Here is a 23,824-nt window from a genome sequence, read left to right on the forward strand (position 1 = left end):
CAGGGGTCGGTGGATGAGCTTTGCGGAGTCTCCCAGTCAGCTGTTCACAGTTGTGTGAAGCTGGTGACAGATGCTCTGTTCAGGCGTGCATTGACTTTCATTCACCACTGCACGGATGAGGCCAGCCAGGCAGAGTGAGCTAGAGGCTTTGCAGCGATTGCTGGGTTCCCCCGCGTCCAGGGTGCAATCGACTACACACATGTGGCTATCAAGACACCAGCAGGTGAGCCCGGTGCTTTCGTCAACAGGAAGGGCTTCCACTCCATGAATGTGCAGATAGTGTGTGATCACAGGATGCTGATTTTGCAAGTCTGTGCAAGGTACCCAGGTAGTTCCCATGATGCTTACATCCTCAGACACTCCCAAGTGCTGAGGCTCTTCAGTACTCCAGCCCAGCTGGATAGATGGCTGCTGGGTGACAAGGGCTATCCTCTCAAAAGGTGGCTCATGACACCTCTATGCCATCCAAGAACAGAGGCTGAGCAGTGGTACAATAGGAGCCACACCTCCACAAGGGCTATGGTAGAGAGAACCATCGGTCTTCTCAAGATGCGCTTCCAATGTCTGGGCAGTTCAGAGGGTGCACTGCAATACCCCCCAGATCGTGTGACACCAATAATGGTTGCATGCTGCGCTCTCCACAATCTGGTGCTGGAAAGAGGGGGCACGGTGGAGGAAGAAGATGTAGACGCAGATGTTCTGGCTGCACATGATGAGTCCAGTAGTGAGTCCGAGGGTGAGCATGCTCAGGAGCTGAGGGGATAGACGCTGACCCGGGCAACCACCAGGGAGGCAGGGACACCCGGGAGGCTTTGATCCAACACTCCTTCAGCTAGCCCACCACAAATGGACCTCCAACACATGCAGGGGCTGCAGGCATCATACTCGATAACTAAGAGCAACATCTGCCTGGTTAGGAACATTAACTATGTGCCTTGTCAATAAAACTCAATGACAAACAAGCCACTGATAACATCATGGGTTCCCGTACACCTGCAGAAGTAATGAAGCACCAAGAGGCTTGTTCAGAACTAAAACATTTAATGATTTCATACAACGAAACAGAAATGAAAGTTCATTCAGAGGTATTGAGCTGCACACCGACTAATAAGCAACTAATATGGGGGCAGCAGAAAGCCACCAGTGAAAAGCCTGTGGTGTGCCTAAGGTGCCTTATGCTTACATTTTCGGGTGCTACGTCCAGGTGCTCCCCCCTCACTGCCACTGGCATTGGAGACAGCCTGCTCACTCTGCTATCCTGTTGGCCTTGATGACCTTGGTGGGTGTCCTCTGGCTTGTGGAGCCTGTGATGGCCCCGATTGGGAGGGAGTGGCCAATGCCACAGCTGGCATCTCCCCAGTTGCCGTAGCCTCATCGGATGCCACGGTCACTGGCAGAGGGGTGGAGGAGCTGCTGCCCTCATCCGGAGCGCCTTGAGAGGAGTCTGCAGAAATGACGGGCAGCTCGTGCACCAACATGAGGTCGCTTCGGACCCCCCTGCTCACCATTGATGGCTTAACCTAGCTGGGTTACTGGGTGCCCAATCCATCTCCCACAATGACACTGACCAGCTGAGGTCAATGCCGATGTGAGGGCTTGCAGGTCCGAGTGCATTCCAGGAAGACCTGATTGTTCTCCTGGAGGAGGCTCTCCATGAGAGTTGCCACTCTCTCCATAGAGGAAGCATTGCACTCAGCCATGAGGGTCAATGCATTGCTGATGCTCCGTATGGACTCCTCCATCACGGAGACCATGGCATGCACTGCCTTATGTATCTCCGCATTGCCTTATGTATCTCCGCCAGATCCTCCCGCAGACCCTGCTGGACTTCCAGCATCTGCTGCCTCAGGGACGACTCCAGAGGCACATGATCAGCCATTGACTGAGGATGTTCCTGGTCCCCTGCAGTCCTCCGACTGCCGGTGCCCTGGGTGCACTCTGTCTCTGCCTGCACCTCAAGCGGGTGTGAAGTGCCCTCACCACTCTGCACTGGGACACTAGCCGATGCTTTTAACCCCACCCAGGTGCTGGTATCTGCGCTGGTGCCTGCCTGGCTGAGATGGTGTGACACTGGTGCATGTATCTCTTCAGAGCCCTCAGGTGTCAGTGGTGTGCTCTGGTGAGGCTGAAAGGAAGAACAAGGACATTTGATTAGTTGAAGTCATAACACTGTTAATGTGCATGCCTGGCCCCTGGATTAGGATGTGCTCTTCCTTCCATGATCAATAGGCAACCCATGTTGGATGCTGAATTTAATAAACAGTCAACAGTGGAATGTTTGCACTAACAGACATTGTGACCTCAGTGCACGGCACTCTTACCTCCCACTGGCATACCAGCCTCACTGCTGCCGGTAGACCTGGGCGTATGGCGCTTCTCCAGCTCGAGAGCCTCCTGCTCGCATCTGGTTAGTATGAGTAGTTGGGGCTGCCCTCCGCCAGTCCGCATCCATTGAGCGTTATTGTGTGCGGTCTTCTCCTGAAAGGAGAGAGGAGCATTGATTAGTCCACCCTGTACCTGCATTGCCATTGCAGCCTTGCCAACCCCACCTGAGTGAAACATTGCTGGGCTCATGTGATTCATGACCCTGGAGTTGTCATACACTCACTCTAAGCAGTCAGGGCTGACCCCTTTGCCCAGATGCTGCCTCCATCACATTTGCCACTCACACTGTATGACCTTCCAAAGCAAGGAAGCACTACCACCTAGAAGGATAAGGGCAGCAGATGGATGGCTGCCCCACCACCTGGAAGTTCCCCTCCCAGTCAGTCAGCATGCTGACTTTGAAATGTTTTGGCATTGCACCACTGCGCCTAGGTACAGATCCTTGAGGTCGCCCCCAAAACAGTACTGTGGGTGTCAGTGCACCACATGCAGTGGATACAGAAGCCAGCTCAGCACCACCCTCTCAGGGGCAACTAGGCATGGGCAATAAATGCTGGCCCACCCAGCGAAGGCTACATGCTATGAATGATTCAATGCAATAACTACATTCAGGGTTGGCGGTGGGGGGGTGGTGACCAAGGGGGCCAACCTAACTACTGTACTAAGTGACTCATGTCAACACGGTACTCACCCTTCCTGATTGCAAGAGGTCATTGTACCACTTGTGGCACTGAGCCCAGGTGCATCGCACTACATCGTGTGCGCCTTCTGCCACCTCCTCCTAAGCACGTTTTGTCCAGTGGGGGAGTCTCCTCTTGTCCATTGTCCTTTGGCACAATGATTTCACACTGTGCTGCCACCTCCTCGAGGAGGGCAGCGAGGCACACATCTGAAAATCTCGGGGCACACTGCCCCGCCGACCTTCCCTCCTGCCTGGCCTGCTCTCCGAGGGCGCTCTCGGGAACCCTTCTGTGCGCCATTGTTGGCAGCCTTTGGTTTTTAAACCGGCTGCCGGGTCGCCATTAGACCTGGCAGTTATTGGAGTCCCACCGCCACCCGCCCCTTCCCTCTGTTCTCGGGAGCTGTGATTTACGCTGGGAGGGCCTTAGTTGGCCCGCCTGCGTAAAATGGTGGCACAGAGCCAATCAAGGGCAGCGATCGGTTCAGCGCCCGCTCCTGCACAGCCCGCCCGACATGCTGAAAATTCTCCCCCAAATGTGGTCTCACTCTAGTACCCTCTACAACTGAAGCATAACCTCCCTATTTTTGTATTGAATTCCCCTCTCAATAAATGATAACATTCTATTAGCTTCCCTAATTACTTGCTGTACTTGCATACTAGTCTTTTGTGATTCATGCACTATGACACGCAGATCTCTCTGCACCTCAGAACTCTGCAATCTCTCACCATTTAGACAATTTGCATCTCTTTTATTCTTCCTGTCAAAATGGACAATTTCACATTTTCCGACATTATACTCCATTTGCCAGATCTTTGCCCACTCATTTTACCTATCTACATCTTTTTGTAGCCTCCTTACGTCCTCTTCACAACTTACTTTCCTACCTAACTTCCTGTCATCAGCAAATTTGGCAACCATCCTTTCATCCAAGTTATTTTATAAATTGTAAACAGTTGAGGTACTAGAACTGATCCCTGTGGCACAGTACACGTTACATCTTGCCAACCTGAAAAAGACCCATTTATGCCTACACTCTGCTTCCTGTTAGCCAGCCAATCTTCTATCCATGTCAACATGTTACCCCCTATATGAGCTTTTATTTTCTGCAATAACCTTTGATGTGGCATTTTATCAAATGCGCTCTGGAAATCCAAGTGAAGTACATTCACCAGTTCCCCTTTATCCACGCACTTGTTACTTCCTCAAATAACTCCAATAAGTTGGTTAAACCCTTTCACAAAACCATGTTGACTCTGCCTGATGACCTTGAGCTTATCCAAGTGCCCCGCTATAACTTGTTTAATAATAGCTAACGTTTTCCCTAAGTAATGAAAGTATAATAATTCTCCTAATATTTTTCTGCTTTATTGTGAAGTAGGTTTATGGGTGTAAATATAAGTGATTTTGTCTGTGTGATTTCATTACATTTGGAGTCAAGTAGACTACAAGCTTGAAATCATCAAAAGAAGCTAGGCGTAGAAATGTGCTTGAAATGCTAATAATAAGTAAACATGGATACTGGCTTATCGTGTAAGGTGTGAAGGGAATTTGCATTTTTAGATAAATGAAGGGATTGTTTGGATTTCAAAGACATGTTAGTCTGTCTACAACTAGCTAGATAAGCAAGGCTAAGGAGTGTATGTATTTTTCCTAAAGGTTGCTGACAATATTGGCAACATCAAAGTTTTTATTTTATGAGCAAGATACAGTTTCAAAGACATATGAAACCATAGAATTTACATATTAAAGAGAGAGAAACATACATAAAGGAGGATGAAAGGTTATGTAGAGAGGGCCATGTAAGATCTAACAGGACTGTGTGAAACAGCCTTTAAGAAGCCTCCAGCTATTTGTGCATAAGTCTGCTATGTAAAGTAACTGAGGTTGGGGAAGCCATTTGGAATTCCACTGTCAAGTGGGTACCATGTTAACTTGCTGGTTTTATTTAAATCTAAAATCTATTTTGGATGTTGTCTTAAAGGGGGTGTGTAACTGGCAGTCAGATTAATTAGGAATTTTAAGAGTTATAGTGGTAAGTAATTTGTAGTCTTATGTATGTGTTTGAAATCTTTAATTTTTTAAATAACTATTTTAATTTAATTTTTAAAATCTCCAAAGATCACGGTGTACTCATTGGGCGGAACCCACTTCACGATGGCGTGAAGGCAGGTCGCGACCTTCCGCTCAGCACGCCGATGGCGGACCGCGTTTCCTGCCGTCGGTCAGTGGGGAGTTAATTGTAATACATTCGCATATAATTAAAATGCCATCCCGCCAGTCTCTTGGAATCCCCATGTATCGTCCATCCACATCGGCGGGAAAGCACACCAACGTGTTTCACAACAGCACGCAGGTGACGTGCACTTGGTGACCTTCACTTTGGGGGAACTGAGGTGAGTGAGCCACAGTGTTCTCCACAGCTCGCCTGTTGTTTACGGGCCTCAGGGACACCAGGGGGTGGGGGAAACTGATGCCTGGCCTGTAGGCGACTGCTGAGGGGTGGGGGGGTGTCTGGGGGCAAGTGCTGGCCAGCCTCAGAGGCAACTGCTGAGGGGGGGGGTCAAGTGCTGCCCTGGCACTGTATCCCAGGTACAGGCAATCGAATTGGGGGGCAGGTAAGCGAGGGAGTGGCCATGCATTAGGGACACCTGCATAAGCTGACCATGCCTCTGCAACTAAGACAGATCAGGCGCAGCCACAGTGATATGATTGGGGTCAGGCTGCTAGCCTGCCCGCCGATGCAAGCAACGCAGAGGCACCAAAGGGTCACCAAGTGCTCCATGTCTTACCCCGCCCACCCCGGCACAGACTACGAGTCCGCCATCACTTTACTGGACCGCAGAGCAGTTGGGCTGCACATGTTGTACAATCTCCTCTCCAACTCTGGCCATGTAGCAGTCACTGCTGGAGGCGCTCACAGCCTCTTGCAATCTCAGCATCCTGGTTTGGACCAGTGTCTCCTAGGTCGCAGGTTAACAGGTCAGTCATGCAGCGCACTCATCTCTGGCCATCCAAGAGGTGACCAGCACTCTCCGGGGAGCATTAAGGGGCGGTCACACCGGACCAGGAAAGTTTTTAAGTACAGCCATGATAACCACGTCTCTCTCTCTTTCATGCTGCAGGAGGACCACGTCAGGATCATGGATCCTGGTGATCTAATTTTATGCCTGATGGCCTACAGTGACCATAGAAGATGGAAGAGAGTGCGACTCTGGCACCTGGGCCACACAAAGGCAGGAGCAGCAACCTCACGAAGAAGGGGAAGCAGGGGCTCCCGCACACACTGCCCAGGAGCGACAGAGAGCCGTGGCTGGTCGGCACCTAGCGACACCCAGGGTCTATAGATGCCGCCTGCCATTCCTGCAGATGACTGAGAACCAGTGTCACCAACGACTGCACATGTCTAGGGACCTGGTGGCTCACATTTGCCATTTAATGCAGGATTTGGTGCCAAGGGGACATGGAGGTCATCTACTGCCAGTGGCTGTGAAAGTGACCGTGGCGCTCAATTTCTATGCCAGTGGCTCCTTTCAGGGCTCCACAGGTGACCTCTGTGGGATTTCACAATCCGCCACCCACAAATGCATCTGCGAAGTCATGGATGCCATCTTCTCCATGGCACACAACTTTGTGCATTTCACCTGGGACCAGGACAGCCAGGATGCAAAGGCCATTGGATTCGCCCTGATCCCGGGATTCCCACAGATTGACCGCACTCAAGTGGCACTCAGGTCTCCATCGTTACACTCAGTGGACTTCATCAACCGCAAGGGCTTCCACTCACTGAATGTGCAGCTGGTATGCGACCGCCAGAAACGCATCCTGTAGGTATGCGCAGTTTTCAGGGAGTGTGCATGACGCCTACATCCTGAGTCGCTTGCAGATCCCTGCAGTCTTCCAGGATCTACAGAGGCTGCAGTATTGGCTCCTTGGGGAAAAAGCCTACCCGCAGAGGCTGTGGCTGATGACACCCCTGTGGCGGCCTCAGACTGAAGCAGAGCGACGCTATAATGAGGCTCATGCAGCAGCTCGCAACTTGGTGGAGCAGACCATCGGGATGTTGAAGATGCGGTTCCAGTGCCTGGATTGGTCTGGCGGAGCACTGCAATACAGTCTGCAGAGGGTACTCCCCGGACATCCACAGCGGAGGTAGAAGCAGCCTGCTGACTGTGACGTCCTGTACCTGATGACTTTGGCGGGCGTCCTCTGGAGGGCTGAGACTTGGAGGGCCATGGCCTGCTTTCGGGGTCCTGTTCTATGGCAGTGGCACCCTCCTCGGCCTGAGAAGCTGGATCTGTGGAGATCACAGGAAGAGGGGAGTCAGATGGGCCGGGCACTCCCAGAGTCAGCTGGGTGGATGGCCCTGGAGCGTGCACCTTCTGGTCCCTCTCCCTATGGGTGCCTGAGGGCCCCTGGCTGACTCCGTGAGTGGAAGGGGTAGCTGCAGTGAGATCGAACTGCTCAGCACCCCTCTCGAGTACACGCTGTTGGAGGCCAAGTATGGCATCAGCGATGGAGTTAAGCCTGCGCAGCAGTGCAGGAGTGATGTTCTGGACTAAGGTCTCCATGGCGGCCGCCATTCTGCCAGTGTTGCCCTTGGTGCATTGCAATGCTGGCGCTATAACCTCAGCCTGAAGATGGACGGACTCCTCCATTGTGCCTTGCAATCTGAGTGCAGCAGCCATCACTTCCTGATGTTCCTGAGCTTGCCTTTGCAGCTCCAGCAACTGTGCCGTGACCGAGTCCAGAGGCTCGTCATCTCAGACTCAGCAATGCCTGGCCTCCAGCATTCCTCTGAGTGCCGGGGACCTGGATGTCCCTGCCTCTTCCTGCTGTTGATCAGAAAGTGTGATGTGCTCACCAGGTTGTGATCCTGAGGCTATTCTAAAGCCAGGTCCCACTGAGGTGTGTATCTCTGCGCTGGTGGAGGGTTAGAGTGAGAGCTGTGATGGCACTTCAGGGAGGGTGCCTTCAGGTTCCACTTTGGAGGTTTCTTCGGAGCTTGATTGGAGGATCTGGTTCATGGACTCCGTCTGCTGCTTCCCAGATGTGCCTTCGAAAGCAAGGGGAGGTAATTAGTGCATGGCAGGGGACTATGAAAGAGGACACATCACTCACGGCATGGTTGTCTGATGGATGTTGCACTGCTGGATCCTCACTTGGTAGAGCAGCACAGACCTCACCTTGAGCACAGGACCGGTCTCGGTCATCACCGGCCAGCTGGATAGCTGTTTTTGAATTACGTCAGAACTTTGATTTCTGGCATCCCTCCACCTGTCTGCAACCTTTCCATCCTGTTGTGAGGCAGTTTGTCCTGCATGGATAGAGATGGGGAGAGTATATCAGGACACCTGCTGGGTCAGATGATAAGTATGCCTGGCATGTGTGGTCCCATGGACTGGATGAGGACAATGATGGTGTGTGTGAAAGAGTGAATGGTGATGTCCCTTGCACTGGCAGTGAGTGAGGGCCCTGTGGGTGTGTGAGTTGGGAGTGATGAAAAGAGTGACTTACCCTGGCTGAATAGAGGAGATCATTCATCCTTTTGCGGCACTGGGTGGCTGTCCTCTTCTGAAGGGCGTTGGCACTGACCACTGCTGTCACCGCCTCCCAAGCTGGGTTGGTGACATTGCTACCCATCCTGCGGCCAGGATGGGGGTAAGAGCACATCCCGGTGGGCCTCCATGGCATCCAGCAGTTGCTCGAGGGACCAGTCGTTGAAGCGGGGGGCTGCAGTCTTTTTTCCTTTGCTGGCCATGTCTCCCAGGCAGCGGTGGTGAGCTGGTGGTGATGAGTGCTTGGCAGGCGGCTGTCTTTTAAAGATGGTGGCCGGTGTGATGCAACAGCGGGGTGATGGCGAACAGGTGAATGAGAGCCCTCCCACCATGGAAATGTGTTTTGTGGAAGTGAATATACAATGCGGCGGGCTCGGGAAGATACGGCATGAAAACCCGTCATTTTCATTGGCAGGTAGGACTCCATTTTACCCGCCCTCTACCGCACTTGGTGCAATTTTCAGAAAATTCAGCCCATTACTTCTGAACTCAGTGCACACATCTTCGCGTAATAAATGCAAATTGCAAAACTGTTGAGATAGCGCAACCAAGTTTCCCTTGTAGATTTGTTCTGCCTGGCACACATCATCTGCCATGTCATAACACCAACGACAGATGTTAAGCTAACCGGCCTGCAGTTTCCCGCTCTCTGTCTCCCTCCCTTTTTGAATAATGGACTCACATTTGCTATCTTCCAATCTAATGGGACTTTCCAAACCTAGGAAGTTTTGGGAAATTAAAACCAACACATTAACTATCTCACTAGATACTTTTTTTAAGACCATAGGACGAAGTCCATCAGGACCCAAGCACTGCAGCTCCAACAATTTACTCAGTACCACTTCTCTGGTGACTGTAATTTTCATGACTTCCCCACTTCCATTTCTTGCTTTATAGGTGCTTCTGGGATGTTACTTGTATCTTCTATAGTGAAAACTGATGCAAAATACCTGTTCAATTCATTTGCCATTTCCTCATTTTCTGTTATCAATTCTCCAGACCCACTTTCTATTGGACCAACGCTCACTTTGCTAACTCTTTTCTTCTTGAAATATTTGTAAAAACTCTTATTATCTGTTTTTATATTGCTGGCTAGCTTTCTTTCATACTCTAATCTTTCCCTCCTTATTAGTTTTTTAGTTATTCTTTGAACATAAGAACATAAGAACTAGGAGCAGGAGTAGGCAGTTCAGCCCCTCGAGCCTGCCCCGCCATTCGATACGATCATGGCTGATCTCATTTCAGCCTCAACTCCAATTTCCCATCCTCTCCCCATAACCTTTCAACCCCATGATAATTAAAAATCTGTCTATCTCCTCCTTAAATTTATTCAGCGTCCCATCATCCACTGCACTCTGAGGTAGTGAATTCCACAGATTCATGACCCTTTGAGAAAAGTAATTCCTCCTCATCTCTGATTTAAATCTACCACCCCTTAGCCTAAAACTATGGCCTCTCGTTCTAGAATGCCCCACAAGTGGAAACATCCGCTCCACGTCTACTTTGTCTATCCCCTTTAGCATCTTATATACCTCAATTAGATCTCCTCTCATTCTTCTAAACTCCAGCGAGTATAAGCCTAAACCGTTCAATCTCTCCTCATAAGACAAGCCCCGCATCTCTGGAATCAATCTAGTGAACCTCCTCTGAACCGCCTCCAATGCAACTACATTCTTCTTCAAGTAAAAGGACCAAAACTGTGCACAGTACTCCAGGTGCGGTCTCAGCAATGCCTTGTACAGTTGCAACAATGCTTCCCTATTTTTATACTCTATTCCTTTAGCAGTACATGCCAAAATTCCATTTGCCTTCCTTATTACCTGCTGTACCTGCATACTGGCTTTCAGCGATTCATGCATGAGGACATGATCCCTCTGCACTGAAGCATTCTCAAGTTTCTCTCCATTTAAATAATAAGTCACCTTTTTATTCTTCCAGCCAAAATGGATAACCTCACACTTATCCACGTTAAATTCCATCTGCCAAATTTTGGCCCATTCACCTAACCTATCCATATCCATTTGTAAATTTCTTATTTCTTCATTGCAACTTACTTTCCCACCCAATTTAGTGTCATCTGAAAATTTAGCTATAGTACCTTCTATTCCTGTATCCAAGTCATTAATATAGATTGTAAATAGTTGGAGGCCCAAGGACTGAACCCTGTGGCACTCCACTAGTTACAGCTTGCCATCCAGAAAAAGACCCATTTATCCCGACTCTGCTTTCTGTTGGTTAGCCAATCCTCTATCCAAGCTAATATATTACCCCTAACTCTGTGTGACCTTATCTTGTGTATTAATCTTTTGTGCGGCACCTTATCAAAGGCCTTCTGGAAGCCCAGATATACTACATTTACAGGATCCCCATTATCCACTTTGCTTGTCACATCTTCAAAGAACTCTAGCAAATTAGTCAAACACGATTTACTCTTCATAAAACCATGTTGACTCTGATGGATTGCATTTGACTTTCCAAATGCCCCATTGCTACTTCCTTAATAATGGTTCCAACAATTTCCCAACGACAGATGTTGCTGTTCCTTATATTCTGTCCAATCTTCTGACCTGCCACCTGTTTTTGCACAATTATATATTTTTTCTTTAAGTTTGATACTATCCTTAACCTTTTTAGTTAACCATGGATGGTGTGTCTGCGCTTTCCGAAATATCCCCTTAAATATTAGCCACTGCATCTCTATTTATCTATCCCTTAACCTAATTTACGAATTCACTTCAGCCATGCCCTCATAATTGCCCTTACTTATGTTTAAAAACATAGGTCAGAATTTTTCCCTTGTTGGGCAGGCTTGGCGGGGCCGAATGCCGCCCGCGATTGGGGCTGGACTGTGATTTCACGCTGAGTGCTCACTGCTGCCTGGGAAGGGGGGGAGAAGTGCAAGCGGGGAACTTTGCGCATGTGCGCGCAGGAACAGCTCCCCGAGGCACAGAGCTGCCTCAGGGAGATGAAGAGTTTTGAAAATTAAAAATAAAGATCATTAAAATGTTAAAAAAAATGTCCCCTCATGTGACTCTGTCATATCAGCAGGGACATGTTATTAATGAAAGTTTACATTTTCATTTTATTTTTATTTGCTGTTGGAAACCTCATCCTGCCCGTGGATGAGGTTTCCTAAAAAATGCAAAGGCTGCTTGGCCTTTACGCCTGCCCACCCACTGTAAGGTTGGATAGGCAGTGAAAAATTTAATTCAATTATAACTTTAATGGCCTTAATAGGTCTTTTAATTGTCGGCGGGCATGCTGCCGATTGCCGCGCCGGCCTACCGAATGAAACATCGTACGACTTTGCGATGATGTCAGGATGCATGCCTGACGTCATCACGGGTCATTTAATGTTCCAGTGTGTCGGGCGCGAGCCCGCACACAAAATGGAAAATTATGCCCCTCATCTAGGCTATCTTTGCCCATTTGACTTTTCCAGTCTATATGCAAATTATAATCTCCCATGATTATTGCCTTGCCTTTCTGACAAGCTCCAATTATTTCTTCCTTTATGCTCAACCTATCCATGTGGTTATTGTTAGGGGGCCTGTACATGACTCCCACAAGTTACTTCTTGCCTTTACCATTTCTCATCTCTACCCAAACCGTTTCTACATCTTGGTTTCTGGTACCTGGTCATCCCTCTCTATTGTGGTAATCTCATCATTAACTAACAGGGCCACCCCCCCGACCTTTTCCTCACTTCCTGTCCTTCCTAAATATCCTGTACCCTTCAGTTTTCAGGTTTCAATTCATGTCCTCCTGTAGCCATGTCTCCATAATGGCTATCAAGTCCTAAGTATTTTCTCTATGTGTGTTCCCAGTTCATCTGTTTTGTTTCGAATGTTACTTGCTTTCAGATACAGGGCTTTTAGTTTTATCCTTTTATTCTTTTTATAATCACTAGTTTCATCTGTTGATTTTCTCTTAGATTTGTACTCTCTATCCCTTCCTTTCATGGGCCTGTTTTTCCCATAATAATACCTTTTTCTTTTGCCTTGTCTCTGCTCTGAAGGCAGTGGATACTGCAAAGGCTATGTATGGACCCTTGACATTCCAGCAATAGTACTGAAGACTTGTGCTCCAGAACTTGCCACACTCCTAGACAAGCTGTTCCAGTGCAGCTACAAAACTGGCATCTACCTAGCAATGTGGAAAATTACCCACGTATGTCCTGTACATAAAAAGCCGGAGAAATCCAAGCTGGCCAATTACCACCCCATCAGTCTACTCTCGATCATCAGTAAAGAGATGGAAGGGGTAATCAACAGTACTATCACTGACGCTCAGTTTGGGTTCCGCCAGGGTCAGTCAGCTTCTGACCTCATTACAGCCTTGATTCAAACATAGACAAAAGAGCTGAACTCCAGAGATGAGGTAAGATTGCTTGCCCTTGACATGAAGGCAGCGTTCAACCAAGTGTGGCATCAAGGAGCCCTTGCAAAACTGGAATCATTGGGAATCGGGGGAAAGCTCTTTGCTGGTTGGAGTCATACCTAGCACAAAGGAAGGCGGTTGTGGTTGTTGGAGGTCAGTCATCTCAGCTCCAGGACATCACTGCAGGAGTTCTTCAGGGTAGTGTTCTAGGCCCAACCACCTTCAGCTTCATTAATGACCTTCCTTCCATCATAAGGTCAGAAATGGGGATGTTCGCTGGTGATTGCACAATGTTCAGCACCATTCGTGACTCCTCAGATACTGAAGCAGTCCATGTCCAAATGCAGTAAGATCTGGACAATATCCTTGCTTTGGCTGACAAGTGGCAAGTAACATTTGTGCCACACAGGTGCCAGGCAATAACCATCTCCAGCAAGAGAGAATCTAACCATTGCCCCATGACATTCAATGGCGTTACCATTGCTGAATCCCACACTATTAACATCCTGAGGGTTACCATTGACCAGAAACTGAAATGGACTAGCTATATAAATACTGTGGCTACAAGAGCAGGTCAGAGGCTAGGAATCCTGTGGTGAGTAACTCACCTCCTGACTCCCCAAAGCCTGTCCACCATCTAGAAGGCACAAATCAGGAGTGTAATGGAATGTTCCCTGCTTGTCTGGATGAGTGCAGCTCCCACAACACTCAATAAGCTTGACACCATCCAGGACAAAGCAGCACGCTTGATTGGCACCCCTTCCACAAACATTCACTCCCTCTACCACTGATGAACAGTGACAGCAGTGTGTACCCTCTACACTGCACTGCAGAAACTTGGCAAGACTTCTTAGGCAGCACCTTCCAAAATCACGACCACTATCATATAGAAGGACAAGGGGGATACATGGGAACACCACCACCTGGAAGTTCCCCTCCAAGCCACTCACCATCCAGACTTGGGAATATATCACCGTTCCTTCAATGTTGCTGGGTCAAAATCCTGGAACACCATCCCTAACAGTACTGTGGGTATACCTACACCACATGGACTGCAGCAGTTCAAGAACGCAGCTCACCACCACCTTCTCAAGGACGATTATGGATGGGCAATAAATGCTGGCCTAGCCAGTGATGCCCACATCCCGTAAATGAATAAAAAAAGGTTAAGTGAATAAAAAAAAGGTTAAGTGAGTAAAAACAATTGCAGCAGATGGAATTTAATATGGAGCTGTCCACTTTGATGGAAAAAATGAAAAGCAGAAGACTTTTTGAATGATGAATGATTGGCGGGGCTCTCTCTCCCTCCACCGACTATTAGCTGGGGGAACAGGGACTCAGGCATTTTATAGGATGCTCTGGTCCCTGCTCTCCCGGCTAAATGTTGGTGGGGGCGGGGAGGGGTAGAGCCCGCCCAGGCGAAGAATGGCTAATCTGCAGCCATTTAATGGCCAATTAGGCGTTAATAAAGTGAAGGTGAGATTTCTGACCCTCAGAGACAGGAAGTCCTGCCTCAGAGAACTGTTGGCCAATCAAAGGCTGGCAGCTCTCCAGTACCGGCAGCACCACTGGTTCTGTGGCCACTGCTGGTACTGGATGCGGGACTTGAGCGGACGAGCTGCACTGAATCAAGGGCAGAATTTTCACTTTAGTGGACAGGTGCGTGCCTGACCCGCTCGAGCATGAAATGACGCGCAATGATGTTGGGCGAGCGTCGCGACGTCAACGTGCAGTTGCAGGCACGCGTGGGAATCACCCGACAAGGGCAAAATTCTGCCCCATGACTTTGTAAGTGTTTGGGGGTCTTGCCAGGTGCCAAGCTGGCAGGCCTGGCTGAGGGGGATGTGAAGCCTGGGTTTGAGAGGCTATGAGGAGTGGGGAACCTGGGGGAGTACAACTCGGGGGAGCGTTCTGATGACTTCAGGGGAGCCCTTTGAGGGAGCCCCCTCCGCCCACCACCAGCCTGTGCAAGGAAACCTGCCGGACTGGGCACCTGGCGTGAGCAGCAGCGGGATGAGGCCCTTAAGTGGGCATTAATTGCTCACTTAAGGGCCTCATTGGCCCTCTGGCAGGCAGGCTGCCTGATGCCACTTCCTCTGCTGATAAAATTGTGCTGGGAGCAGGGGAGGGCAGGTAGGTGGCGGGCAGGCTGCCTGCTGAATTTTATACACCCCTGTCTTCAAACCCACCGACAAAGGTGTGTATAATCCAGCCCTGAGAAATGTTAGTACTCAGAGGGTTCTGGGTCTTTTTGGTCAAGCATCATAAGGGGAAAAATTTTCCCCCCGTTGTGGGGGGAAGTGCGGGAGCAAGCGCGGGCAGGCGCGCCTCCGATCTGTGCCCACGATTGGTGGTGCACCGCCATTTTACGTGGGCGGACCAATTAAGGCCCACCCAGCGTGACGTCCACTCGGAAGCGCTATGCGCTCCCTGGGCGGGCTGGGGGGGGGGGGGGGGAAGGATTCCCTGAGCCAGAAGTGAGCTCTTTCGCGCATGCACGCAAAAAAGCGCACAGATCTCCCTGAGGCTAAGTGCTGCCTCAGGGAGATCGGCTTGGAATTAAAATTTGTAATACAAATGATAAAAAAATTTCCCTGACACGTCCCCTCTTGTGACACAGTCACATGAGCTGGGAAATGTCCATAACTTTTATTGAAACTAATAAAAATTTAAATACCTCATGAAACCTCATCCCTCCCGTGGTTGAGGTTTCATGCTTTTTCTGAAGCCCGCCAGGGCTCCCGGCCTGCCCGCCAACCTTAAGGTTGGACCGGCAGGTCCATTAATGACTTTAATAAGTTTTTCAATGGCCTCAATAGGCTGTTGACAGGTTGGCGGGCGTGCAGCTGACTCGGCTGCACCCCCGCTGACCTGAAAATAGAAATGACGCGGGGTGACTTTGGGAGTTCCACCTGACATCATCCCGCGTCATTTCACATGTCGGCGAGCGGGCCCCGACCCCGCTCGCCATCCGGAGGATCCTGCCCAAGAAGTTAACATGCAGGTATAACAAACAAGTCAAAAGCAAATGGTATGTTAACCTTTACTGCAAAAGGATTGGAGTTTAACAATGAAGAAGTCTCACTGAAATTGTTTAGGGTTTGGTGAGATCACACCTGGAGTATTGTTTTGGATTCCCGACCTTAGGACGGATATACTTGCTTTAGAAGGAGTGCAAAGAAGGTTTACTAGGCTGATTCCTGGGATGAGGGGATTGTCATGTGAAGAGAGATTGAGTAGACTATATTGCTTAGAGTTCAGAAGAATGTGAGGTGACCTCATTATGCATATACAGTTCTTAGGGCACTTGACAAGATAGATGTTTCCCCTGGCTGGGGAGTCTAGAACTAGGGATGACAATCTCAGAATGAGCGATTGGTCATTTAGGATTGAGGTAAGGAGAAATTTCTTCATGCAAAGGGTTGTGAACCTTTGGAATTCTCTTCCCTGAGAGCGTTTTGAGAGTTTTTGTTGAGGATATCCAAGTCAGAGATCGATAAATTTTTGGATACTTAATACCTTAAGGGTATCAAGGGATGTGGGAATAGTGTGCTAAGCTGTAGCTGAGTTAGAAGATCAGCCCTGACCTTACTAAATGGTGGAGCAGGCTTGAAGGGTTGCATGGTTCACCCCTGCTCTTATTTCATATGATCTTATGCTTTTATCTGCCCTGATTTGAAGGGTCAATCAATCCCCTTAATATAGCTTCATAACGCTTGCTAACTTAAGTGCAGTAATTGCAAAAAGTACAATGGAGCTTAAAACACATTTGTTATATGACAAATGCAAATATAAAGTAATTCATCCTCTTTAACACATGAATAACCTTTTTAGCCAGATGCTTCCTGACGCATTTTCACGGCTAAGAAACACTATACAAATGAATCAACAAAGCTCTCTTGATGAAAATTTTTATTAACAAATTAACAATTCTGAGCTTTATAGTCTGCCTCATTCTTCATCCTTTTATTTCTGTCTGTGATATGTACTTTGCTTTTAATATATGATTATCTTATTAAGCCTAAAGGCTCAATTATTGTAGCTTTCCACACAAGGGAATTGCACAAATTACCACATACATACAATGTTTGCAATTACACTAATCACTGTGCTTAATCAAAAACGTTGCATTTTAGAGCTCAGACCAACACAGAAGATATGTGACTAGCTGAGCAAATGGTGTCAGGTGATACTCAGACCATAGATGTTTAAATACCAGCGTCATTTGTAACAAACTCCGATACTTACTTTGAATTTAGATTGAGAGTTCAGAGGCCAGGAACCACACTTCCAAGCCGACCTTGGGACTCCTGTGCATGTGCCGGCTGGGAGAGGGCTGCACATGCACAGTTTGTCCATTTTCACGTCTTCAGGTCGGGAACCACCCTACGCACATGCGCAGAAGAAAAATAAGAAAAGTGAAACGGTTCTAAATTGCAGGTCAGGTGACCTGAAGAGGGCCCCCATTGTAGACAAGTTGTCCCAGGGAGCAGGATATGGAGAGGAGGGCAGAGATAAGGTCCCAAACAAAGAAGAAGATCCCAAACCAGGGAGTGGGGGAAGAAACAGGTCTCAGAAGAAGGTTCCAGGTAAGGGACAAGGACAGAGATCAGAAACAGATCCTGTTAAGTAAAGTTGAGAGAAAGGGGCAGAACAATAGGCTCTGAATTAAAGAGAGGGAGCTACAGGGGGCAGATTTAAAGCAAAGTTGGCTTGAGAGAAGCCCTGAAGATCTGAGACGGCAGCTGAAGGTTGGTGACTCTGTCTGTGGGCCGTAAGGACAAAAGTACCCTTTGGACCAATGGTGTTCTGCTTGGCAGGGCCGAAGATCTGAAATTGTGCTTGGAAGGTGAAACTTAAGTGTAGGTGGAGATCCAGAGGAAAGGAATCTCAGAAGGTGAGATTGAATCCTGGAAGTGGATCCTGGTTGAAGCTGTCCAAGTGGGAGCGACATTTGAAGAGAATTCTAAGGAAAGTTCTTCAAATGTGGAGATTGGAAACCCTCGTGAGAAAGACAGAGTTTCAGTGAGACATGTTGGCTCAGGGTGTGACAAGTGTCTGAGTGGGTTGTTGAGAAATCCACAGAATCTGCTTTGGTCACATCTGTCATTTACTTTGGAATGTGGTGTGTGTGACCACAGTTCGCCAGCTGGATCACATGTACCCCATACTTACCCTGAATATCAAAGTATAAGATAGATGTGGTAAATTGTGTTACCTTTCTGAATTTGCAAGTGTCTGTAAAGATGTAGCTGTGGTGAAGGAATAGTGAATATTTGAATCATATTCTTGTGTTCATATTGAGATCTTTCCAACCTTTTTGGTCTGGTGTAATATAGTTCATTTTTCTTGTTTAATAAATGTTTTATTCTTTTTGTTAAAAGTTTATCAGGAGACTCCTGTTAATTTGTTCAGTAACTTACCTCCACGGTTTCTAGAAAAAAAGTGAGGATCTATCAAGCCAGGTTTCACTCTGGGATCTGACTTGTCCAGTAACATCAGCTGCGATTGTAACACACTATACAGAATTAAGAATTTATCACTGGCACTCTGGTTGATCGAAGCAAATAAAGTTTTCTAAATTCCCTATAATGCTTCTGGTGACATAACAACATGAAGTTTCATTCAGATGTTGCCTGTTTACACTCTATTTGGTATCAAATTCTCCTTCTTCCTCCCTTCTTATCTACAAAGCAGCAATTTTGTTAAAACAGAGTTTCACAGCAGTCAGGTACTTTGGTAATTCAGCTTCTGATACTGTCATGTAAGTGAGTGTCACATCTTGACGACTGTTGGCAAGCTAATCGAGCAAGCTAACAGATGTGATGAAAGATGAAGACAGAAAAATATCTGAAAAAAATACGTAAAACTGAAGTGGAAAAGATTTGTTTGGAAATTATGCAGAAAAGGCACTACAGATCTATTACTATAATTCAGTTCTTATAAACCTCATTTTTTAAAATTTCAAGTTTTTTTTCCTTGAGAAACTTTAAGGGCAGAATCTTATGGCCCTGTTTTGGCGGAGACGGGGCTGTAAAATGTGGCGGGCCGTTATAAATCCCATCATTGATGACAGCGGTAACGTAAAATCCTGCTGTCGTAAAATTCTGCCCTAATTCTCTTCTTCATTCCAGGCATTTTCTTTTAGAACTTGCAAACAATTCTGTTTTAAATATATGAAAGTTTGTTACGCCCCTGGAGCTATTATGCTGTTGTTTGAATGAATGAAATCAGAGTATTAGACCACTTGAATGGATTTGTACTTTAACATGGCTCTTACTTTTCTGACATCTTTTTCCTGTGTAGCCATCTGGACAAGAACAGACATTATTTCTCATGCAGTGACCGCCATTCTTGCAAGGAGGACTGCAAATTGCTAAAAAAAAAAAAAAAAAAATAGTTTAAACATTGTGTACTGAAATTCAAGCAAACCAAGCAATCATCTTAAGTATTTACAGTGTCCCTGAATAAGGATACAGCATTAATAAAGAATCGTGCGAGCGGATTTCTGTCTTTCCCCTGTTGCAGACTTAGTCAAGGGCTCTGAGTTTTTTCATTAGTTCAGAACAAATGTACAACTTGGTGAAAATACAACAGAGGAAGGTTTTTTGAATGTCCTTTATTAAGTTATCCCATTTGTGTTTCATAGAAAATTTATTATTTACAAAAATCCATTGGTTATGGATCCTACTGATACATAATTTTTAGTTCTATAAATTGATCATTTAGTCCACCATAAATTTATAGAATCATTGAACTATTAGTATGAAAGAATGAAATTTAGTCTAATGTTCTTGGGATGATGCTAGTTCGCTCACCATAACTATTACCTCTAATTTCATCCAGAAATTATAGAAATTACAACACAGAAGAGATAATTATGTCCATTTTGTGTGATAGTGCTGGTCCTTCATTTTGAATTATTGACTCCAATTTCAATTCTTTGTCCTTACCAATGGGCGAAGTTCGTTAATGGCAAAGTGGACCCATAAAACTAGCCGTAGATGTTTAACCACAAAGCAGACAAAGCGAACTGGTCTATAATTTCCTGGGGCAGAATTTTCCCATTGGAGTGCGGGGGCTGGGCCCCACACGCCGATGCGTAAAATGACGGGCGGTGACGTTGGGCGAGCGTCCCAATGTCACCGCCCACCATCGCGAAATTTCGGTGGGCGGGCGCACGATGATCTCTGATGCGCACCCGCCATTAATTAAGGGGCCACTTAAGGCCCTTGAGGCACTAATTGATAGCGATTTTTCGGGGCCCGTGCGATCTTCAGGTCGTCACACCGGCGCAATGGGCAGGCGAATAGGAGGCATTTGTATAAACCTCATCCACAGGCGGGATGAGGGGTCAGTGGGGTCGCAAATGTGCTCAGTCAGATATTTAATTGTGAAAGTTACTGATACTTGCCTGTGTGAGCAGAAATACTTCAAAACTCATACCAGCTGCTTGGACAGGACTCACAACCTTCAGGTCACCACTCTACAGTGAAGATCATCTTTGGGCCCTGAAACTTTCAGGAAGCCTTCCCTTAGCCTGAGAATGGGAGTTGTGCTCTCCACTGGAGGCACCTCCTCTGAGGAGGAAGGGAGGGCCAGAAGGGGGAGGAGGCCAGGTGTGCACATTCAGCCTCCAGGGAAGCCACCTTTGGGAGGAGAGGCACAGATACAAGGGGGCAGGGCCAACAGGAAGTCCAAGGCGGAAGGGGCCGCAGAAGATGCCGCTATCCTGCTGCTAGGGTATACAGGAGATGAAGCAGCTACCTCAATATGTCTGAGGTGCATGCCTAAGGAGGCTCTGTCTCTCAAGGGAGACAGTCAACTCTATCTGTCAGATGATAGGGTCTGAGATTTCCGTTAACTGTGTGGGTGGGCACCTCATGCCAGTGACTCGAAAGGTCATAGCTACCCTCAACATCTATGCATCTGGCTCTTTCCAGGGCTCGGTGTGTGATCTTTACGGTGTTTCCCAATCAGCTGTCTGCGCATGTCAAGCAGGTGACAGACGCTCTATTCAGGTGTGCATTGATGTTCATCCACTACTGCTGGGATCAGGCCAGCCAGACAGAGTGAGTTAGAGGCTTCGCAGCAATTACTGGCTTCCCTCGTGTCCAGGGTGCTATAGACTGCACACATGTAGCCATCAAGGTGCCAGCAGGTGAGTCCGGTGCCTTCGTCAACAGGAAGAGCTTCCACTCCATGAACGTGCAGACAGTGTGTGATCACAGGATGCAGATTCTGCAAGTCTGTGCAAGATACCCAGGCAGCTCCCACGACGCCTAAATCCTCAGACACTCCCAGGTGCTGGGGCTCTTCAGTGCTCCAGCCTGGCTGGATGGATGGCTGCCGGGTGACAAGGGCTATCCCCTCAGAAGGTGGCTCATGACACCTCTCTGCCATCCAAGAACAGAAGCTGAGCAACAGTATAATGGGAGCCATGCCTCCACAAGGGCTGTGGTGGAGAGAACAATCGGTCTTCTCAAGATGAGCTTCTGATGCCTGGACCGTTCAGGGGGCGCACTCCAGTACCCCCCAGATCGTGTGTCACTGATAGTGGTTGCATGCTGCGCTCTCCACAATCTTGCACTGGAAAGGGGCGAAGAAGATGTGGCTGCAGCTGCACATGATGAGTTCAGCAGTGAGTCAGGATGAGCACGCACAGGAAAATGCTGAGGGGATAGACGCTGACCCGGGCATACTCCAGGGAGTAGGGACACCCGGGAGGCTTTAATCGAATGAATCTTCAGCTAGAACGCCACAGATGGACCTCCGACAGAAGCCTGTACTGCAAGCTCCATAGTCGATGCCTGAGTACTACATCTGCCTGGATAGGAACATTAACTATGCTCTCATCCTTCCATAAGCAATGGTCAAGCCATGTTGCAAACTTCAATCACTGAACAGTCTGCAGTGCCATGGCTGCTGGGACACCTCCAGGTTGCCCCTAAAACAGTAGTGTGGCTGTCACAGTATCACATGCTGCAGGTGCAGAACCCATCTCATCAGCACCCTCTCAGGGTGACCTCAGCATGGGCAATATCTGCTGGCACACCCAGCGAAGGACACATGTCGTCAATGATTCAATGCAGTAACTGCACAGCTGGGGAGGGGGGCGGCGGCCAGGTGGGAAGGCTGACCTGCTGGGTTCACTGACCAATGGTAACATGGTACTCACCCTTCCAGAGTGCAAAAGGTTGTTAAAGCACTTGCGGCACTGGATCCAGGTGCATCGCACCATGTCGTGGAAGCTCACATCCTCCGCAACTTCCTCCCAGGCAAGTTTGGTCATGTGGGGGTGCCTCTTCCTCCCGTCCCTCAGAACGAGGACCTCCCGCCGAGCTGCCACCTCCTCGAGGAGGGCAGCAAGGCAATTGCCTAAGAAACGAGGAGCACAAGTCGCCCGCTGCCCTACCCTCCTGCCTGGCCTACTCACCAGCAGCGTTCTGGGCAGCCCTTCCACTAGCCATGTTTGACAGCCTTTGCAAGGCTGCAGGAGCACTTTTAAACAGACCGCTGGGTCGCCATTGGACCCGGTGATCATGGCAGTCCTGACGTCGCCCGCCCACTCCTGCTGTCCTCGGGAGCCGTGTTTCACGCTGGGTGGGCCTTAATTGGCCCGTGTAAAATGGCGGCATGGACCTGATCGCGGGTAGCGATCGGGTCCATGCCCACCTGCACCCGCTCCTACACGCCCGCACAACAAGCAGAAAATTCTGCCCCTGGATTTTTTTGAATAGGCCGCAACATTTGCCTACCTGGAATCCTTTGACAAAATCCCTTATTTACAAAATTGTTGGGAAACTATGACTAGTAATTCAGCGAGCTCTTCATTTACTCATTTACTATTCTGGAATGGATACCATCTGGCCTGGTGACCTTTAGTTTTTGTTCTGTTAACATTTTTAGTACAGTTTATTTTTGATTTTTTAATCTCCCGTAGTGCTCTTCCACATCCACCTCAAACAGTACTACATTTCCTGCAACCCCACCTTCACTTGTAAAAATTAGCCCTAGGAACATATTGAGCAGCTTTGCTATTCCCTCACTTTTAAGCACAGGATAGTTCCTTTTGTTGCTAAGCGTTCTAAACCTTCTTTGGCTATCATTTTGCCTCTTAGTGCTTGTAATAGCTCTTGACAATTCACTTGTTGTTGATTAAAAATTTTGGGCAGAATTTTCTGCCTACCGGGCGGGCGGGCCCAATCCAATCTCCGGTGGGTGGGGAGCCGATCGCCGCCGGAGAAGTGGGCCCCAACGACATTTTAAGTGGGCGGGCCAATTAAGGCCCACTCAGCATGATGTGCTATGTGCTTCCTGTGCGGGCGGGGGGGGGGGGGTGTGGGATTCCCCAAATGAGAGAGTGTGCTCTTTCGCGCATGTGCACACCTCCCTGAGGCTAAGTGCTGCCTCAGGGAGATTGCTGACAGTTGTATAAACATGAAAAAAAAAAATCCTTAACATGTCCCCCTCATGTGACAATGTCACACGAGATGGAACATGTTAATAAATTCCACTAAAACTTTATTCAACTTCTTAAGTCCCTACATGAAACCTCATCCCGCCGGTGGATGAGGTTTCATGTTTTTTCTATTCCCCGCCGGGGCTCCTGGCCTGCCCGCCAACCTTAAGGTTGGACGGGCAGGTCCTTTAATTGTTTTAATGATCTTGTCAATATTTCATTTTCCTCTTAGCCATGCTAACTTCTTTTTTTTGGTTCTTCAACTTCTTGATATATTCCTCATTGCTTTTTTCATTGTATATCTTTTTTTAAAAGACAAATTTTGTTGTAATTTCTCTATTTTTTGTGAAGCCTTAGCT

At 48.1% G+C, this 23,824-nt stretch overlaps 1 protein-coding gene across 1 annotated transcript in view; it reads right to left on the minus strand.

Annotated features, from left to right (window-relative positions):
- vwde (von Willebrand factor D and EGF domains) overlaps nt 1-23,824 on the minus strand; it is a 379,611-nt gene that overhangs the window by 14,441 nt on the left and 341,346 nt on the right. The window contains exon 28 of the mRNA XM_078538828.1: nt 19,284-19,379. Coding sequence (XP_078394954.1) covers nt 19,284-19,379 — 96 coding nt within the window. The remainder of the gene's footprint in view (nt 1-19,283; nt 19,380-23,824) is intronic.

The sequence above is a fragment of the Cetorhinus maximus genome, chromosome 3 (genome assembly GCF_964194155.1).
Source record: "Cetorhinus maximus chromosome 3, sCetMax3.hap1.1, whole genome shotgun sequence".
NCBI classification, from domain to species: Eukaryota; Metazoa; Chordata; class Chondrichthyes; order Lamniformes; family Cetorhinidae; genus Cetorhinus; species Cetorhinus maximus.